Raw genomic sequence first — 17,904 nt, 5'->3', positions numbered from 1 at the left:
TGCTTTTTAGCTGTTATTTTGATGATCGGGGGAGGGTTGGGATAGAGGGCTGTTTATAATTATGAATTTTTATTCTTTATTATATTTTAATGTTATATTTGTTCTGTAATCTGCCTTGATTCCCGCAGGAAAAGGTGGAATATAAATAAATTATCATCATCATCATCATCATCATCATCATCATCATCATCATCATCAAGGGAAGTAATAGCACCATTCTATTCTGCTTTGATCGGGTCTCCCTTGGAATAACAGTGTGTCCAGTTCTGGGCACCACAATTCAAAAAGGATGTTGAGAAAATTGAACATTGTCTAGAGGAGGACAACTAAAATGGTGAAGGGTTGGAAACCATAAAGTGATACGAGGGACAGCTTAGGGAGCTGGGGATGTTCAGTATGAAGAAGAGAAGGTTAAGAGGTGATATGGTAGCCCTGTTTAGGTATTTGAAGGGGCGCCATGTTGAGGAGGGAGCAAGCTTGTTTTCTGCTGCTCCAGAGAATAGGACACAAAGGAACAATAGATGCAAACTGGAGGAAAAGAGATTCCAGCTCAACATTAGGAGGAACTTCCTGAGAGTAAGGGCTATTTGACAATGGAACACACTCCTTCCTCGGCGATTGTGGTGGAGTCTCCTTCTTTGGAGTTCTTTAAGCAGAGGCTGGATGGCCATCTGTCAATGGAGATGCTTTGATTGAGTGTTCCTGCATGGCAGAATAAAGGGGTTGGACTGGATCAGGGCCCTTGGGGTCTCTTCCAACTCTAGGGTTCTATGATTTTATGATTCTAAGTAATGTCCACAATATTAACATTCAGTGGGGTACCTAGAATATTTGACACCTGGATGATTTTTTAATACTTCACTGCAACAGAATTATTCTTAGTAATAATCATGAGATGAAACTAATACTACTGATTTTGCAAGTGATTCCACCCAAGAGATGACCAGTAGCAGCAGTGGTGACTCCATCATGTTTCTTGTGCCACTGCTGCTGCTGCTGTTGCCCCAGTGGCATCACTAGGGTTGGCGCTGCTCTGCCCCAGTGACCTCCTCCCATCCCACTCCCTACAGAACCCACAGTAATGTTTCTTTTGTACTAATATTAGTCATGGATCACTGAATGCAATAGTTGTGACATAAACAATTAGCAAAATCAAAATTATCCCTGAAGGCTCTTAACACCTTCCTGAAAAAATATGAAAGCTGTTCTTCCAAGTCTAGGAAATCCTAGTGGATTTAGCATGTGCAAATTTCCCAGGACTAGCGAGTGCCCATCATGATGCAGGGTGACCAGGCGTTCTCCTTTCCCAGGGCACTGTCCTCCTTCTGCCCAGGAGGATTCCAAAACGTCCTCCATTTTGAGCGTGACTAAGGAGCATGAATTTATACCGCTGTGAGTATTTTTAGTTTTTATTGCATCATGTCCTCCGTTCTTCTTGAATGTGCTACTTTGCAGAGCCTTCTTCTCCTTTGCAGTGAGCACATCTGGTCACCCTGATCATGGTGAAGATGGGCAAGCTTGACCTCCAAGTCAGGGGCAAATCAGATTTCAAAGAGAATGCGGCATTCAGAGACTTGCAGGACCAGCCTAAGTGCAACTAGTTGTTTGTACTGATATCGTGGGTTTTGTTCTGACCCCAAGTGCCCTGGCTCTCCTTTGGGGTCTCCACATCTCCAATGGCACCCCACTCCACAAAGATGCTCTCACTTGCTTCCACATGCCACCTATTGCATCTCATCTCCACTGTCTCCGACCAGGTCTGCTCCTAGACGCTGTTGCGCCGGCCGCTGTTGATCATGGACACAATGTGGTCCAAGTCCAAACTCTTCATCATCACCTCCATGAATTCGTCATCTTTCCGGGCGCCTTCCACAAACTCCTCCAGAGAAAGCTCACCTGTGGCAGGTGGAGAGGAATGGAGAAAAAGAGAGGCATGTTGAGCAAAGGGAGGGAAGGTCTCAAGTCAAAGGCTTTCATGGCCGGCATCCATAGTTTTTTTGTGGGTTTTTTGGGCTATGTGGCCGTGTTCTCGAAGAGTTTATTCCTGATGTTTTGCATCGGTCCTGTCCTTTCACACATTATGGACCATGGGAAGGGGAACCCATTTATGGTCCTGGGACCCTTTCACACAATACAGTTGTACTGATATGATTCTTCTTTAACTGGGTTCCTTTGGGTTGCATCCTACAAAATCCTGAGATCTGCCATTTAGAATTCTTTGCCTGAGGGCTCATTTGCCTTACAACAACAACAACAACAACAACAACAACAACATAATTACTGAACTATGAAAGCTTGGCTGAACATAACCTAGGAGTTTATCACACTGGGACTAATTTCATATATAAAACGGAATTAAAATAGAATTAAATGGGACTAATTTCAGCATTAAATAGAGGGTAAAGAGCATTTAAAGCTTCCCACAAATTAAGCAAAAATGGTGAATCACTGCAAGAATTATTACTATTGTTTATATTATATTATATTATATTATATTATATTATATTATATTCCACCCTTCTCCCAAGGCTGGGACCCAGGGCAGCTTACATTAAAAACATTAAAAACATTAAAAAACACCATACTGTTAAAAACAGACAAAAATAGTACAGTGTATAAAACGGAATTAAAATAGAACTAAATAGCTACAGTTATCACATGTAATTGCGCAAATAAAGTGATATCACAAATTGTTGCTGAAATCCTGAAAGTAAAAAGATGTGCGTTAATGCTTCTTTGTGACCACTTTAATGGTGGGTTGTGTGCGACGTCATGTGAAATCGTTTCACGTAATTACATGATGTTTTGGGGATATTCACGGGATAAACTCCCGATCTCCTTCGTGGGATAAACTCCCTCAGCTGTTTGTAAGTATTCTAAAGTAATGCCTGAAGGGATGTGCCTTCATGTATAGAATCATGCCCTCTTCCCAATGTAGACTGCTTGCTTTCCTTGAAAAAAATCTCCTTTTCCCAGTGTCATTTTCATGTGCCTTGTTGTGTAGGATTCTCATCTCCCAAAAGGAAAGCCTCTGCAGAACTGGAGGTGGAAGAGTGCAAGTGACATCCCTCCATAACTCTCCATTGAGTTATTGGGTCAAAAAGGTTAAAATCAATGGGTGATGGCAGCTAGACGATTGCAAGGAGTCCCCTTTCCAACCAAGAAGCAGAAGAGGGAATCTCTTTACAAAGTGGGACGTTTTAAAAGCAGCTGAAAGATTGAGGTGGCAAGAGAGGCTCAACTGAAACCGTCCCTCTCACTTGTGGCACTTTTGGGTCCTCACTGGGCACACACCAGTGGGGCTGGCAACAAGTGGAAGCAACTTTGGGGAGACCAGAAGTCCCTTTGTGTGGCTTTTGGAAGTAACTGTGGGCTGCTGTTTAGGTGTGGGGTGGAAACGATATTTTAGAGTACAATCAAAGGCATGGGCTTTTTTTTAAAAAAGCATACCTATATACCTATATATTCCCAAAGTTCACATCTAGCGTAGAGGCCACAGAATTGCCAACCATGCAATAGTGTACAATAAATGACATTCTGGGCACAGAGATTTTCCTCCTCCATTGGATTTGGAGCTACACTGAAATGTTGGACAGGATGGGAAGTGATGGATGCTCACCCCAAGTGTAAATGTGCGTCCATGTGTGTAGTGTATGTGTGTATGGGGAGTGTGCGTGGGCTGCTCCAGGGGCTCTCACCGTCTCCGTTGACATCAATCCTATCAAAGACTCGGTTGGTGAATTCCTCTGCGCTCGTCTCATGGTCGCAGCCATTGATGGCCCGGATCGCCTGCAATGGAAGAGTTTATCACTTATTTATTGGGATTAATAATCTCCCAGATTTCCTCCAAGGAACTGAAACAGGCAGCAAGCTTGAAAAAACACGATCATACACATCAATTGCAAAAACCAGATCCAACACTCAGACCACTAACTACACCATGCTGGGTCTTTTTCAAATCAATGCTTTCCCAAAGAGACACATTAATGCGCCCACATTAAGGAGTTGGTCAGCAGCTGAATGGAGGGCATCTTCTGCTGAAAGCAAGTAAGGAAGGGATGGGTTTTTGTGGTTTGCCATTCCTTTCCTATTTTAGGCTAAGAGTGTGACTTGCCCAAGACAGCCAGTGGGTTTCCATGGCAGAACAAGGACTTGAACCCTGGTCCAGCACTGAGAAATTTGACATTTATTATGCAGGAATGAAGCAGAAGATGTGACCAAAAAAATCACAGCATCAATTTACATGGGAAACCATTATCAATAATTAATCAAAATAAGAACCCAGAAAGGCTAAAAAACAACAAATGCTAAACTGGGGAATTCATTATAAATGAATTAAAGACACATCTTTTCTGGCAGGTTTATTTTAAAGAAGGGTTTAATGGTTTTATAAGATTGCAGTTTAGCTGTTGGTTTTACAGGTTTTCTTTTTTTATTGTGTTTTGTATTTTAACATGTACCTCACCTCGAGTCTTGAGAAGAGGAGGGAAAGAAAAACTACTACTACTACAGGGGTACCCCGGGTTACGAAATTAATTCGTTCCGCCGCCGCTTTCGTAACCCGAAAATCTTCGGAAGGCGAAAAAGCCATAGGCGCTAATGGGGAAAAGCCGCGATTTCGTGCGAAATAGCGCCGAAAAGCACCAAAAATTTTTTCGTAACCTGAAATAACCTTCGTAACCCGGAACAGTTTTTTTAAATGGATTTTTTTCGTAACCCGGAAATTTCGTAAGGCGGCGCATTCGTATCCCGGGGTACCACTGTACTACTATTATTTCATTTTAAACATGAGTCTCGCCTCCAAGATCTATCATTATATGGATGCAAATATTTCAAAATTATTTTAAAAAATCTAAAATCCACTGGTGCCAAGCATTTTGCATAAAACAGACTCAACCTGTATTATATCCCCATGTCTGCATTCACACTGCAGAAATAATCCAGTCTGACACCACTTTAACTGCCATGGGTCAATGCTATGGATCTAGGAAATGTAGTTTCCTGAACTATTTAGCCTCCTTTGTCAGAGAACTCTAGTGCCACAACAAACTACAATTCCCAAGATCACATAGCACTGAGTCTTGTAAAGTGGTTTCAAACTGGATTATTTCTGCTGTGTGGATGCAGCCTATACTATCTTCCTATATTTATACTTATATCCCTATATTGCGAGAACCCTGGACAGCGTACAAAGCAAAACCAATGTAAACAGTTTAACACAACTACAGCTTTAAGACAATAATCTAGAGATGCTGGAAGTATATTAAATAATTTAGCAGATTTTAAGCAGCTTTAAAAGTTAAAACAATTAAAACTATGGGGTTGTGTGTTACACCAGCACTACAAAGGGTTGCATTTGCTGGCTGAAAGAGCTGCACTGAAGGCCTTTCTCTCTACAACACACAAACACACACCTCTGACCCTATTTGATGACCAGGGTTTCTTTCTGTTACGCTATGGAGCATGGCCAAAACCTTTTGGTGCAAACTCAGCTTTTCCTTGTGCAACAACAACTCCTTCCAAAACACAGTCGGAAAGTGGAATGGCCTTCCTCCAAGGAGGCGTCAGAGAAGAAAGGAAAGGTCTGAGAGTCCCGGCGGATGCCTTGGGATGGGATCTAGAGGTATCCATCTCTGGAAAGCCCTCCCTGGCCATTGCATCAATAAATAAAATTAATGCAGCTTGTTTCCTTGATGGAGGCTGGATGGCCATCTGTCACAGGGGATGCTTTGATGGAGAGTTCCTGCATGGCAGAAGGGGTTTGGATGACCCTTGGAGCCTCTTCTGACTCTAGGATTCTATGACTCACATGAAAGTCATAGAGCAAGGCTGCACAAAATGGGGGGAACCTCAATGGATGGCAATTCACCTTTCACATAGATTGTACCCCCTTGCATTGTTTAGTACTGTTTTTACTCTTAAAAAGTAAAGGTTTTGGAACTCTGACTGGGCATCTGTATTGCAGTCATGGATTCGTAACCTAGCGCTACAGATTTGTAACTACACAATGTTCAAGGGTAGCTGCATTAGTGCCTCCTTTGCCTTCAGGGACTGCCATGGTGGAATACACAGGGCTCAAGAACAGCCCATTCCAACCCAGTATAAGAGTCTACCTTGACAAAGAGCATCGCAATAGGGCCAATCCGGCCGTCTTATTCGGACTGAGCCTCATCCTCCGTTTGTTAGCCCTTATCCGGTACATTACTGTGGCCAGACGCTGCATTGATCAGGCTAGCTGCTCTTTTAATTCCATAAGCGGCTTTCTGCGTTCCAGGGAGAGGAAAGCAGGACAGAAATAATAAATCTAATCTAATGTAAGCTGATCTAATCTTTGGAATCACTCGCAGTTTCCCAAGGAGGGAGGCAGGAGACGTGTGTGAATGAACACTTTACAAGACAGAAACATAGAATCCTAGAGTTGGAAGAGACCACAAAAGGGCCACCCAGTCCATCCCCATCCTGACAGATGGCCATCCAGCCTCTGTTTAAAGATGTCAAAGATCTCTTACTGTCAGGAAGTTCTTTTTAATGTTTAGGTGGAATCTCTTTTCCTGGAGCTTGCATCCATTGCTCCATTTTGTCCTATTTCCTAGAGCAGCAGAAAACAAGTTTGCTCCATCTTCAATATAAGATCCTTTCAAATACTTCAACAGGGCTATCATATCACCTCTTAACCTTCTCTTCTCCAGGCTAGACATACCAAGCAGCTCCCTGAGAGGCAGAAGTATTCAGGATACTTTAGTGGTGGAGTCCAGCATTGGTAAAGGGCTGCCCTAGATGGCCCTATGGGGCCCTTCCAGCTCTGATCCCATGAAAAATAAGGTTGCCTGACTTCTGGTCATGCAAAGGGATCTTGTAGCACCTTTGAGACTAACTGGAAGAAAGACGTTTGTAGCATGAGCTTTGCTAGACTTAAGTCTACTTCCTCAGATGCATTTGGTGGAGTGGAAAGCCATGGACAGAACTATATATACATCGTAGCATAAGCTTTCCAAGGAGTTTGTTACACGGGGACAATTGGAAGTGTAAACAGGGTTTATCCCATGAAAATTGCCCATTCACAATTAAAATTTTCACATGACATGATTATCCTGGGAATATCCCACAAAAATTGTGCAATCGCAATGAAGTTTTTCACACAACATTGTGATCTAAAGTGATTAAAGCACCATTAACCCAGGAATAACAAGGCAATAAACAACAACAAATCATACACGGGAAAAACCTGTGAATGATTTATTGCTGTTTAGTGTCTGGTTATTCCCGGAATAAAGAGTGCTGTGTGTGAAAATCGTAATTGTGATTTAATAATAATTGCACAATTTTCATGGGATAAACCCCATTTAAACTTCCAATTTTCCTCTGTGTGTGAAACTCCACAGGCTTAGGCTGCATCCACACTACAGAAACAATCCAGTTTGACACCATTTTAATTGCCATGGCTATGGAATCCTGGGATCTGTAGTTTGCTGTGCCATCAGCGCTCTCCAACAGCGAAGGCTCAATATCTCACCAAAAACAAATCCTGGGATTCTGTAGCACGGAGCCATGGCAGTTAAAATGGTGTCAAACTGGATTATTTCTGCAGTGCAGATGCAGCCAGAATACCTAGGAAGATGCTGGACTCTCCTTCTTTGGAGGTTTTTAAGCAGAGGTTGGATGGCCACCTCTCAGGAGTGATTTGGTGGGGAATTTCCCGCACTTTTCTGGGGGTTGGACTACATGGCCCTTGGGGATCCCTTCCAGCTCTATGGTTTTACAACCAAGGAGCCAGAATCCATTGACTCCAATCAAGGGAGTTCCTATTCCTAAGTCGTGTGTCAAGACGCAAGTGCAGGAATCGATGAGCCCTTGGGTTACAAGGTCCAAGTTGAACAGTAAGGCATTAACAGGCGGACAGAGGATGGAAAACAAAGTCAGAGCTTTTGCAAGCCAGTCAGTTCTGCTTGTTTCTGAAACACCTGCAGCTTCTGCTCTGGTATAAAACTGAGCAGGATCAGGCTCTGGAAAGGAAAGCCAATGGAGGCAGAGACTGTTTTCTGTGTTGAAAAATGAAATTCCACCCTGGAGAAGAAAGAGTATCTTGATTCTATCTTTGGTGGGATGGTCTCATAGAATCTTAGAGTTGGAAGAGACCCCAAAGACCATCCAGTCCAACCCCATTCTGCCATGCAGGAACTCTACATCAAAGCGTACCTGACAGATGGCCATCCGGCCTCTGCTTAAAGACCTCCAAGGAGGGATACTCCACCAAATGTCTTGACGGAGTGTGTTTCGCTGTCGAACAGCTTTTAGTGTCAGGGAATTCTTCCTAATATTTAGGTGGAATCTCTTTTCCTGGAGCTTGCATCCATTGCTCTGGGTCCTAGTTTCTGGAGCAGCAGAAAACAAGCTTTCTCCCTCCTCAATATGACATCCCTTCAAGTATTTAAACAGGGCTATCATATCATCTCTTAACCATCTTTTCTCCAGGTTAAACATACCCAGCTCCCTAAGTCTTGCCTGATAAGGCATGGCTTCAGACCCTTCAAAACAAAACAAACAAGCAGCTTCATTTATATTACCAATTCATACTGAACTAGCAGTGTCTAAGTGGTTTACAACTGTAAGCTAATTGCCCCCAACATTCTGGGGACTCATTTTAGCGACCTCCTTGGAAGGATGCAAGCCTGAGCCCTTTCGCTGGTATTGAACTTGCAACCAAGTGAGTGGCTGCAATATAGGTATTTAACCACTGCACCACCATTTTGATGGCTCTCCTCTGGAAAAGCTCCAGCTTGGCAACATCATTTTTGGACTGTAGTGCCCAGAAGTGGAGACAGTATTCCAGGTGAGGCCTGACCAAAGCAGAATAGAGTAGTACTATCTAGTAGACACTATACCTCTATTGATGCAGCCTAGAATCACATTGGCCGTTTTAACTGCTGCATCACACTGTTGACTCATGTTCAACTTGTGGTCTGCTAAGACTTCCAGATCCCTTTGGCATGTACTGATGTCAAGCCAGGCGTCCCCCATCCTATATCTGTGCATTTCATTTTTACTGCACAGGCTTCCTTGTCTATCATTCCTTCCCTGTCCAGGGCCATGGTTGACTGTTCTTGTCTGCACTGTAAAAGTCATGCAATTTGACACCACTTTAACAGTCATGGCTCAATGCTATGGAATTCTGGGACTGGTAGTTTTATGAGATATTTATGCTTCCCTGTCAGAGAGCTCTGGTAACCCACCAAACTACAAATCCCAGAATTCCATAGCATTGAGCTATGGCAGTTAAAGTGGTATCGAACGGCATTATTTCTGCAGTGCAGATGTAATTGCAGCCCTATTCTACATGTACAAAATGTGACCAAGATGGTTGTTAGTGAAGGACAACAGACAAGCTAGGAAAGGCTGCAGCAGTTTGCTTTTGCCTAAATATCTCACGAAGGACAAAATTCTGCCCCTTGTCCTCTCCTTTCATCCCTGCTGAGCTGATGGAGTGTAAACAACTTTGGTACTTTGGACTCCGTCTGCAGCAATGGAAGGAAGCTGAGGACAAAGGGGAAGGAGGGATAGAGAAAATGGGACTTTTAAAAAGCTGTTGAGAAAGTGGGACGGCAGAGGATTAACCAAGGCTGTTCCTGCCGAATCAGGACAGTTGGAGGGCATGAAATTAGCCCCACGACTGGCTCTCCCATCAGGACAGCGGTTCCTCTCACCTGAATGATGTTGAGGAGCTCGCTGCGGTCGATGCATCCGTTCCCATCCACGTCGTAGAGCTTGAAGTACCAGCGCAGTTTCTGCTCCATCTTCCCCTTCAGGATCAGGCTGAGGGCGGCCACGTACTCCATGAAGTCAATATGGCCATCCTAATCGAGGTACGAGGAGGAGAGAAGATGGAGGGAGGATTGAGACCAGACCAGAGGAAAAGTGGGCTGAGGAAATGAGATATCTTGGCTTGGCCCGCACCACAAGATGCTTGAATTAACCAAGGACCTATAATGGAGAAGGGTTGACCCTCCAGATGTTAAGTCGAAAGCTTTCATGGCTGGCATCATAGTTTTATGTGGGTTTTTTGGGCTCTGTGGCCATGTTCGAGAAGAGTTTATTCCTAACGTTTTCCCTGCATCTGTGACTTTGGCATCTTCAGAGAATTTGCATTCTCTGAAGATGCCAGCCACAGATGCTGGCAAAGCGTCAGGAATAAACTCTTCTCAAACATGGCCATAGAGCCCGAAAACCCTCCAGATGTTGTTGGGCTACAATTCCCATTGGTCCTTGTCGGGAGAGCTGATGGTGGGCAACGATGGGAGTAGTTGTCCAATGACATCTGGAAGGGCACATGTTCCTCAACCCATATCTTGGGTGCTGCATATTCCATCATGCCCTTGGTGAGCAAAGTGTGGTCAATGGGCCACATGCACCTCCCAAAGTCATTTTGTGGTCCTCAAAGCCCACTGGGGGTCAAAATTGCCATCAAAAGCCATTTCCACTGTATTTTGTGTGTGTGTGTGTGTGTGTGTGTGTGTGTGTGTAAAACTTTTTTGTGGGAGCGGGTACAGCAGGGTGCAGTAAGCTGTGTGTATGACCTGTATATCTATCCTGCCCCCATATTTACAGAATCATAGAAGTAGGGACCACACAAATCACTCCATCCAACCTCTTTTGAAAGACCTCCAAAGATGGAGAGTCCACCTCTTGCCCCAAGACAGTCCACTGTCAAACAGCTCTTACAGATTGGTGACTGGATGTCCCAGGATGTCAAATTGGTTCCTGGGACATCCAGGAGTGGAGGAGTCTCCTTCTTTGGGGTTCTTTAAATAGAGGCTGGATGGCCATCTGTCATTGAGATGGCGGCCTTGTCGTGCAACACAGGTGAGCAATAAGGCAATGAATAATAAATCTTCCTATCCCCAAGTTCCTTTCCTTGGCAAAGGAAGAAAGAGAAAACGGGTCACCTCTCTGGGATGGGGCCTGGAAGTCCTCTTCGACAGCGGCTCCCTTCTTTCTTGTTCAGCTCCTTGGTCATTGGCATGTGGGGTCCCTGAGAACTCAGTCCTATCCCCTATGCTTTTTAACATCTACAGTATGCCCTTGCCATACACAGGGGATCTGTTCTGCCCCCCCCCCCCCCCCCAAGTAAAGCAAATTTCATGTATGCTGGAGTCCCATGTAATTGAATGGTGGTGCGCTCCTGTGTGTGGTGGCATGCACATGCCTCTGGCACATGCAACATTTTGTCACTTGCCACTCACTGTCTGCATAAGCTGGAATTTGTGTATGGCAAGGGCACATATGTGGAGGGCGGACTGTACATGAAACCACTGGGAGAGATTGCCTAGAGTTTTGGAGAAAGGTGTCACCTGTACGCTGATGATACCCAGATCTATCATGCTTTTCCTCTTAATTCCAAGGAAGCTGTTTCTGTTCTAAACTGGTGTCTGGTTGCTGTAATGGACTGGATGAAACAAACTGAAGCTTAATCCAGACAAGACAGAGGTGCTCCTGGTCAGTCGAAAGACAGATCCAGGAATAGGGATTCTGCCTGTGTTAGATGGTGTTACAATTCCCCTGTAAATTTAGGATTCTAGTTTGGGGGTACGCCTGGATTTGGCTCTGAGCCTGGAGGTGCAGGTTTCAGGGAGACCGGAAGTGCTTTTTCACAGTTAAAACTAGGCTCCATTCACACTACGAAATAACCCGGTTTGGAAACTGGGTTATTTCCCTGTCATTCAGACTTGCACCAATTGTACTCAACGCAGTTTGTGGGGAGGGCAACCGGTGCATTTGGCATTCCTTAGCAGTTCTTTTTTAGAGAACCGCAACAATCCGCATCTCCAATAGTGTGAGTAAGCTATCGGATTGATTCAGATTGTGCAGCCACTGTTCAGGAATGGATGCGCCACCATTTTGATCCAGAACGGTGGTGAATTAGAACTTCAGACCGGATTTAAATGCCATGGAGAGATTCGCTGCCTTAAAACATAGTGGGAATGGTGAATCAGTTCAAAATGTGAATCTCTCAGTGCAAAAAATGTAAGCGTGACTGGCACTAATGTGTCCCACTGCCAACTGCGCCCATTCTTTGAGACACCAGATTTGGCCACAGTGGTACATGCCTTACTTATATCCTGCTTGGAATTCAGTAATGCGCTCTATGTGGGGCTGCCTTTGCAAAGTGCTCAGAAACTTCAGCTGACCCAAAGAGCTGCAGCCAGGTTGATAAATGGAGCTGGCTACAAGGAGCATACATTTCCCTTTTTGCAACAGCTGCATTGGCTGCCAGTCTGTTTCCGGGCACAATCCAAAGTGCTGGTTTTGACCTATAAAGCCCTATATGGCTTGGGTCCAGGCTTTTTGAAGGACTGTATCTCCCTTTATGAGCCCACTAAAGTCCAGTTGACATTGTCCAGAGAGACCTTCCTCTCTGTCCCACCATCTTCCCAGGTTCATTTAGTGGGAACAAAAGAGAGGGGCTTCTTGCTGGTTTTCTCCCAGGCTCCAGAACTCCTTCCCTAGAGAGGCCAGATTGGTCCCATCCCTGTTTTCCTTTTGGCAGCAGGTTAAAAACATTTTTGTGCCATTTTTGATGAAAGTTGGGGTATTAAATGCATATACAGTGAGCCCTTGCCTTATGCAGGGGATCCATTCTGGACCCCCCCCCCCGCATAAGTCAATTTCTGTCTAAGTTTAAGCCCTATTCACCATATTAGAGCTCGCCTTATGCGTGACCTCATGCCCGTGTATGGCGAGCTCACATATAGCGCGGGCATGCTGTAGTAATGTTTGTACAAAGTTTTAAAAAATACTTTTTAGTATTCATCATTTTAAACTTTGTAAATTGTTTAATAGGTTTTATTTTGTTATATTTATACCTTTTAATGTTTTTATTGCTTTTAATTTGTATGGTTTTAAACTTGTTGTGAACCACCTTGAGTCCCTTTATCCATCGGGAGAAAGGTAAGATATAAATAACATAAAATAAAATACTGTGGTCTCTTGGTATCTGCTAGGGTTTAGTTCCAAGGATTACCAAAGGATTACCAAACTACATGGCTGTTGTTGTTGTTATGTATGTTCAAGTCGTTTCCAACTTATAGGCAACCCTAAGGTGACTCTATCATGGGGTTTTCTTGGTAAGATTTGTTCAGAAGTTAGCCATTGCTTTCCCCTGAGGCTGAGCAAGTGTGACTTGTCCTAGTCATCCAATGGCTTTACATGGCTAAGCTGAGATTCGAACCTTGTCTCCAAATAGTCCAATGTTCAAGTTATATGCAATGGGGTAGTAAAATGGCGTCCCTTATATAAAATGGCAAAATCAAGGTTTTTGGGAATATTTTCAAGCTGTGGATGCAGAGTCCATGGATACAGAGTGATGACTGTAAAATAACATTAAAAAATCCTTGTATTGTGTATTGTGTATTATGTATACGCAAACACAGGTATTCCAAAATCGGGGGCGGGGGGGGGAATATCCAAAATATGGAATACCTCTGGTCCCAAGCATTTTGGATAAGGGGTGCTCAGCCTGTCCTTGAAGCCACAGGTTCTTCTTCTAGTCTTTCTCCTGGACTACAAGATCCGCTCACCTCCTTTGGCCCCTCTCCATAAGACCGCTGTGCTGAAACTGGTTTCATCCAGGTAAGGCTGAGCTACCTGGAGGAGGCACCTGTTTGCATGCAAGATTGCTGGCCATTTAAGAGCATTCCTGGCCTGTGACCTCCGCGTTGAGCTCCTGGTGCTTTTTAAGCTGCCTTTTGGTGAGGTGTCCCACAGGTAATTCCTGAATGGCTTATGATGCAACCATGGCTCCTTGAAGAAAGGCTGGGGTTCTTCCCCAATTCCACAAACCCCTTTTTTGCTTTCTTGGCTACTTAATGAAAATATTTCTGCTCTGCCATAAAAAGGGGACTGCAGGGTCCCACTTTGTCCCATCGTGGGAGGAACGGATGGTTAAAGCCTCCAAATTTAGCTTTGCAATGTTGTTCTGAGGATTCAGAACCCAGACTCCTTCTGTTTAGCATGAAATAATTCTCCTTGCTCAACTAAGGGAGCACCTGTCTGAAGAGGTCAAGCATAAGTTGGATTAGCAAAATCAATCATTTTGCAAAATCAGTTTGCTAAATTAAACAGGAAATCAATGCAAAATCAATTTGTTAAGTAAAATGCAAAACCGATTGCATTTTAAGGCGAGGGACTCACCAGCAACCTTCCAAATCCTGCTTCAAACATGTGAACTTATGAGTATGGTAGACAGTTTACATGAAATTCTGGGTACATCATGCGCCTCAAAAATCCACACTTCATATTTGAGGCTTAAAGACACTTATTAAATTTCTAAAAAACTCAGAAATTTCAACCCTTGGCCCATTTCTCTCCCATCTCCTGCAGCCTGAATAGAGCTGTAACTAAAGCAGGCTCACGTCTGTCGTTTAGGGTTAGCAGAATGGAAACTGGAGAGGGCTCTTGAACCTTTAAAGGTCATGCAGAAGAGGGAATGTCTGCATATGGGGCTTTAAACCATTAAAAGTACAACAGCCCTCTGAAGTTTCCAGTCTGGTAACCTCTGAACAAATTTTACCAAGAAAACCCCATGATAGCTTGGTTCTCTTTAGGGTTGCCAAGTCAGAAACAACTTTAAGGCATATAATAACAACCGTATGGTGTGGCCCAACAGGCATTGAAGTGTTTGTGTGTGTAGACAGTGACACAGCTGGCAAGTATGATGTGAGGCTGCAGGGTTGTTGTGGCTTCAGGACAGAGGTATTACTCTTAAGCTTTAAGGGCAGAATCCACAGGTTTTGGATAGATTACTCATATATGTATATAGTCCTAACTAAAATGACCAGGCTTTGCTTAAGAGTAACTGCCTTTCCGTCCAATACAGTACACCGAAGCCATCAAGCAAACCTAGCAGCCATCCGAGTTGGAAAATAAATCCTATTGAGTAATCCTAAGTAGAGTAGAACCTTTGAATAAATGGCTGAATGGTGAGTCGACACACAGGGAAATCTCATCGACTGTCTCAGGCCATGTCTACATGGGCCAAATGAACTGGCCTCCCCCTGTCCACTCAGCAGGCAGTCTGGACACAAATGGACCGGACAACATCTGGCCTGTTCAGTGGTACCCTTCTTAATATGGGGTTAAAAAGTCCCTGTTTGCTTTACAGCTTCCTGGAAAATCTGGATCCCAATGTTGGGGCCAGGATATTCCAGGTTGTCTCCAAAATATCCTGCTCTGTACAGATAGGACCTCAGTCCTCTGAAGCTGCAACTTACAATGGAGTTTAGGTCGTTGATCCTGCCCAGAGTGAATGAGTCTGTGGGTTCTGGTCCTCCTAAGCATGCCAACTGCTATGCTCTACTCAAGGAGAACCAGCGTGTTGCAGTAGTTTGAGTGTTGGACTACAATTCTGGAGGCCAGGGTTTGATTCACAGCTTGGCCATGCAATCCACTGAGTGACCTTGGGCAAGAAGTCACACACTCTCAGCCTCAGGGGAAGGCAATGGCAAATCTCCTCTGAACAAATCTCAACAAGGATGTTGAGAAGCTGGAGCATGTCCAAAGGAGGGCCATCAAAATGTTGAAGGGTCTGGAAACCATGTTGTATGAAGAAAGACTTAGGGAGCTGGGGATGTTTAGCCTGGTTAAGGAGTGATATGATAGCCCTGTTTGAATATTTGAAGGGATGTCATATTGAGGAGGGAGCAAGCTTGTTTTCTGCTACTGCAGAGAACAGGACCCAGAACAATGGATGCAAGCTCCAGGAAAAGAGATTCCAGCTCAACATTAGGAGGAGCTTCCTGGCAGTAAGGGCTGTTCTATAGTGGAACAAACTCCCTTGGAGTGTAGTGGAGTCTCCTTCCTTGGAGGTCTTTAAACGGAGGCTGGATGACCATCTGTCAATGGGGATTTTTTGACTGAGAATTCCTGCATGGCAGAATGGGGCTGGACTGGATGGCCCTTCTTGGGGTCTCTTCCAACTCTAGGATTCTATGAAATCTTGCCAAGAAAACCCCAGGATGGTGTCACCATAAGCCAGAAGCGACTTGAACACACATAACACATACATACCTAGAAAACAAGGTAGACCTTGTAGTAATTTAATTCCTTTTTAATTGTATGTTTTTTCTATGTTTTTAATTGTACCTTGTTTTCTACCAAGGTACAAACTGTGTTCAGGGGAGGGTGACCAAGATGGTCAAAGGTCTGCAAACCACCAAGCCCTATGAAGAACGGCCGAGGGAGCTGCTGCCTTTTTTTAGCTTGGAGAAGAGAAGGTTAAGAGTTGGCGTGATGGTCATGGTTAAATATTTGAAGGGATGTCATATTGAGGATGGAGCAAGCTTGTTTTCTGCTGCTCCAGAGACTAGAAGGGTCTGGAAACCATGCCCTATGAGGAACGACTTAGGGAGCTGGGGATGTTTAGCCTGGAGAAAAGAAGGTTAAGAGGTGATATGATCGCCCTGTTTAAATATTTGAAGGGATGTCATATTGAGGAGGGAGCAAGCTTGTTTTCTGCTGATCCAGAGAACAGGACCCGGAACTTTGGATGCAAGCTGCAGGAAAAGAGATTCCACCTGAACATTAGGAGGAACTTCCTGAGAGTAAGGGCTGTTCGACAGTGGAATGCACTCCTTCCTCGGAGGGTGATAGAGTCTCCTTCCTTGGAGGTCTTTAAACAGAGGCTGGATGGCCATCTGTCGGGGATGCTTTGATTTGGATTTCCTGCATGGCAGGGGGTTGGACTGGATGGCCCTAGTGGTCTCTTCCAACTCTATGATTCTATGATTCTATGATTCTAGAACACGGAACAGTGGGTGCAAGCTCCAGGAAAAGAGATTCCACTGAAACATTAAACTTCCTGACAGCCAGAGGTTGGATGGCCATTTCACAGGGATGTTTTGATGGTGTCTTCTTGCATGGCAGATTGTGTGGCCTTTGGGATCTCTTCCAACTCTATGATTCTATGAACTGTGCAATGGACTGCCTGGGAGGGTGCTGGACTCTCTACTTGGATGGTTTTGAAGCATCTAACAGGGATTCTTTAGCTGTCGGGTCTTGCTTGGCTGGGACTTGGACTAGACTGGCCCTTCCTATTCTCTGATTCGGCTGGGAGTGCCATCAAACTGGTCTCACGACTTCTAAAAAGTCACGTCTACTGTTGCTTTTGTGACCCTTCTCCAAACTAGCATAGACTTGTCCCTCCATATTCGCTAGGGTTAGGGGCACAAGACCCCCGTGAACATGAAAAATAACAAAAACACCATGTTTTTACCTGAGAAGACACCTCTCTAGGAATCTCCAGGTCCTCCAGTGCAACTCTGTGGTCAATGTCCGACAGACACTGACCATAGAGTTGTGCTGGAGGACCTAGATATTCCTAGAGGGAGAACATATTAATCAAATCCGTGAATAATCAAAGCCGCAACTATGGAGGGATGAGTGTACTTTAGAAAGGTGAGCTGATTTGACTGGAGGAGATCCTCTGCCTACCTTGTTCATGTCGAAGGTGTGGAACATCTGTTCTATGTACTTGTTGGCTTCGGGTTCCAAGCCTCGTAGTCCAAAGAAATGCTTGAACTCGTGTTCGGTCAGTTGCCCGGAGGGGCACTCGGTCATGAATTTCTTGTACCAATGGTGGATCTCCAATGTCTGGAGGTCGTCCAGAGTGCTGTTGCCGTTCCCCATTTTCCCGTGGCTACAGGACGCAAGGGACCTCCGCCGTCCACCTTCTCCCACTGGGTCTTGCTACGGACAGAACTAGTCTCTCCTTCCTTGCTCCTTTTACTAGAAGCATCCAGACAGAGTAAAGACTGGAGGCGGACGACTTTCCTGAGCCAATTACGGCCTTCTAATCTGGCCTGAGACCCATTTAGAAGCCTTAGAAGAGCGTCAACAATATCAAGAGGGAATGGA

At 44.5% G+C, this 17,904-nt stretch overlaps 1 protein-coding gene across 1 annotated transcript; it reads right to left on the bottom strand.

Moving 5' to 3' along the window:
- Positions 1 to 1,013: 1,013 nt before the first annotated feature.
- LOC121931494 (guanylyl cyclase-activating protein 1-like) lies at positions 1,014 to 17,810 on the bottom strand. The gene is made up of 4 exons (XM_042469318.1): positions 17,482 to 17,810; positions 9,702 to 9,851; positions 3,699 to 3,789; positions 1,014 to 1,896 (listed from the first exon to the last, which is right to left on the bottom strand). The coding sequence occupies exons 1-4, from the start codon at positions 17,674 to 17,676 to the stop codon at positions 1,766 to 1,768; spliced, it is 567 nt and encodes a 188-aa protein (XP_042325252.1). The 5' UTR covers positions 17,677 to 17,810; the 3' UTR covers positions 1,014 to 1,765.
- Positions 17,811 to 17,904: the final 94 nt, after the last annotated feature.

Source organism: Sceloporus undulatus, chromosome 5 (assembly GCF_019175285.1).
Source record: "Sceloporus undulatus isolate JIND9_A2432 ecotype Alabama chromosome 5, SceUnd_v1.1, whole genome shotgun sequence".
NCBI lineage: Eukaryota > Metazoa > Chordata > Lepidosauria > Squamata > Phrynosomatidae > Sceloporus > Sceloporus undulatus.
This window is presented reverse-complemented; position numbering and strand designations above follow the sequence as displayed.

Coding starts and splice junctions, on each gene's coding strand:
- LOC121931494 (XM_042469318.1), bottom strand. CDS start 17,676: ATGGGGAACGGCAACAGCACTCTGGACGACCTCCAGACATTGGAGATC. Junction 9,852..17,481: donor ACACCTTCGACATGAACAAG/GTAGGCAGAGGA, acceptor TACCTCGATTAG/GATGGCCATATTGACTTCAT. Junction 1,897..3,698: donor GATTGATGTCAACGGAGACG/GTGAGAGCCCCT, acceptor CACCTGCCACAG/GTGAGCTTTCTCTGGAGGAG.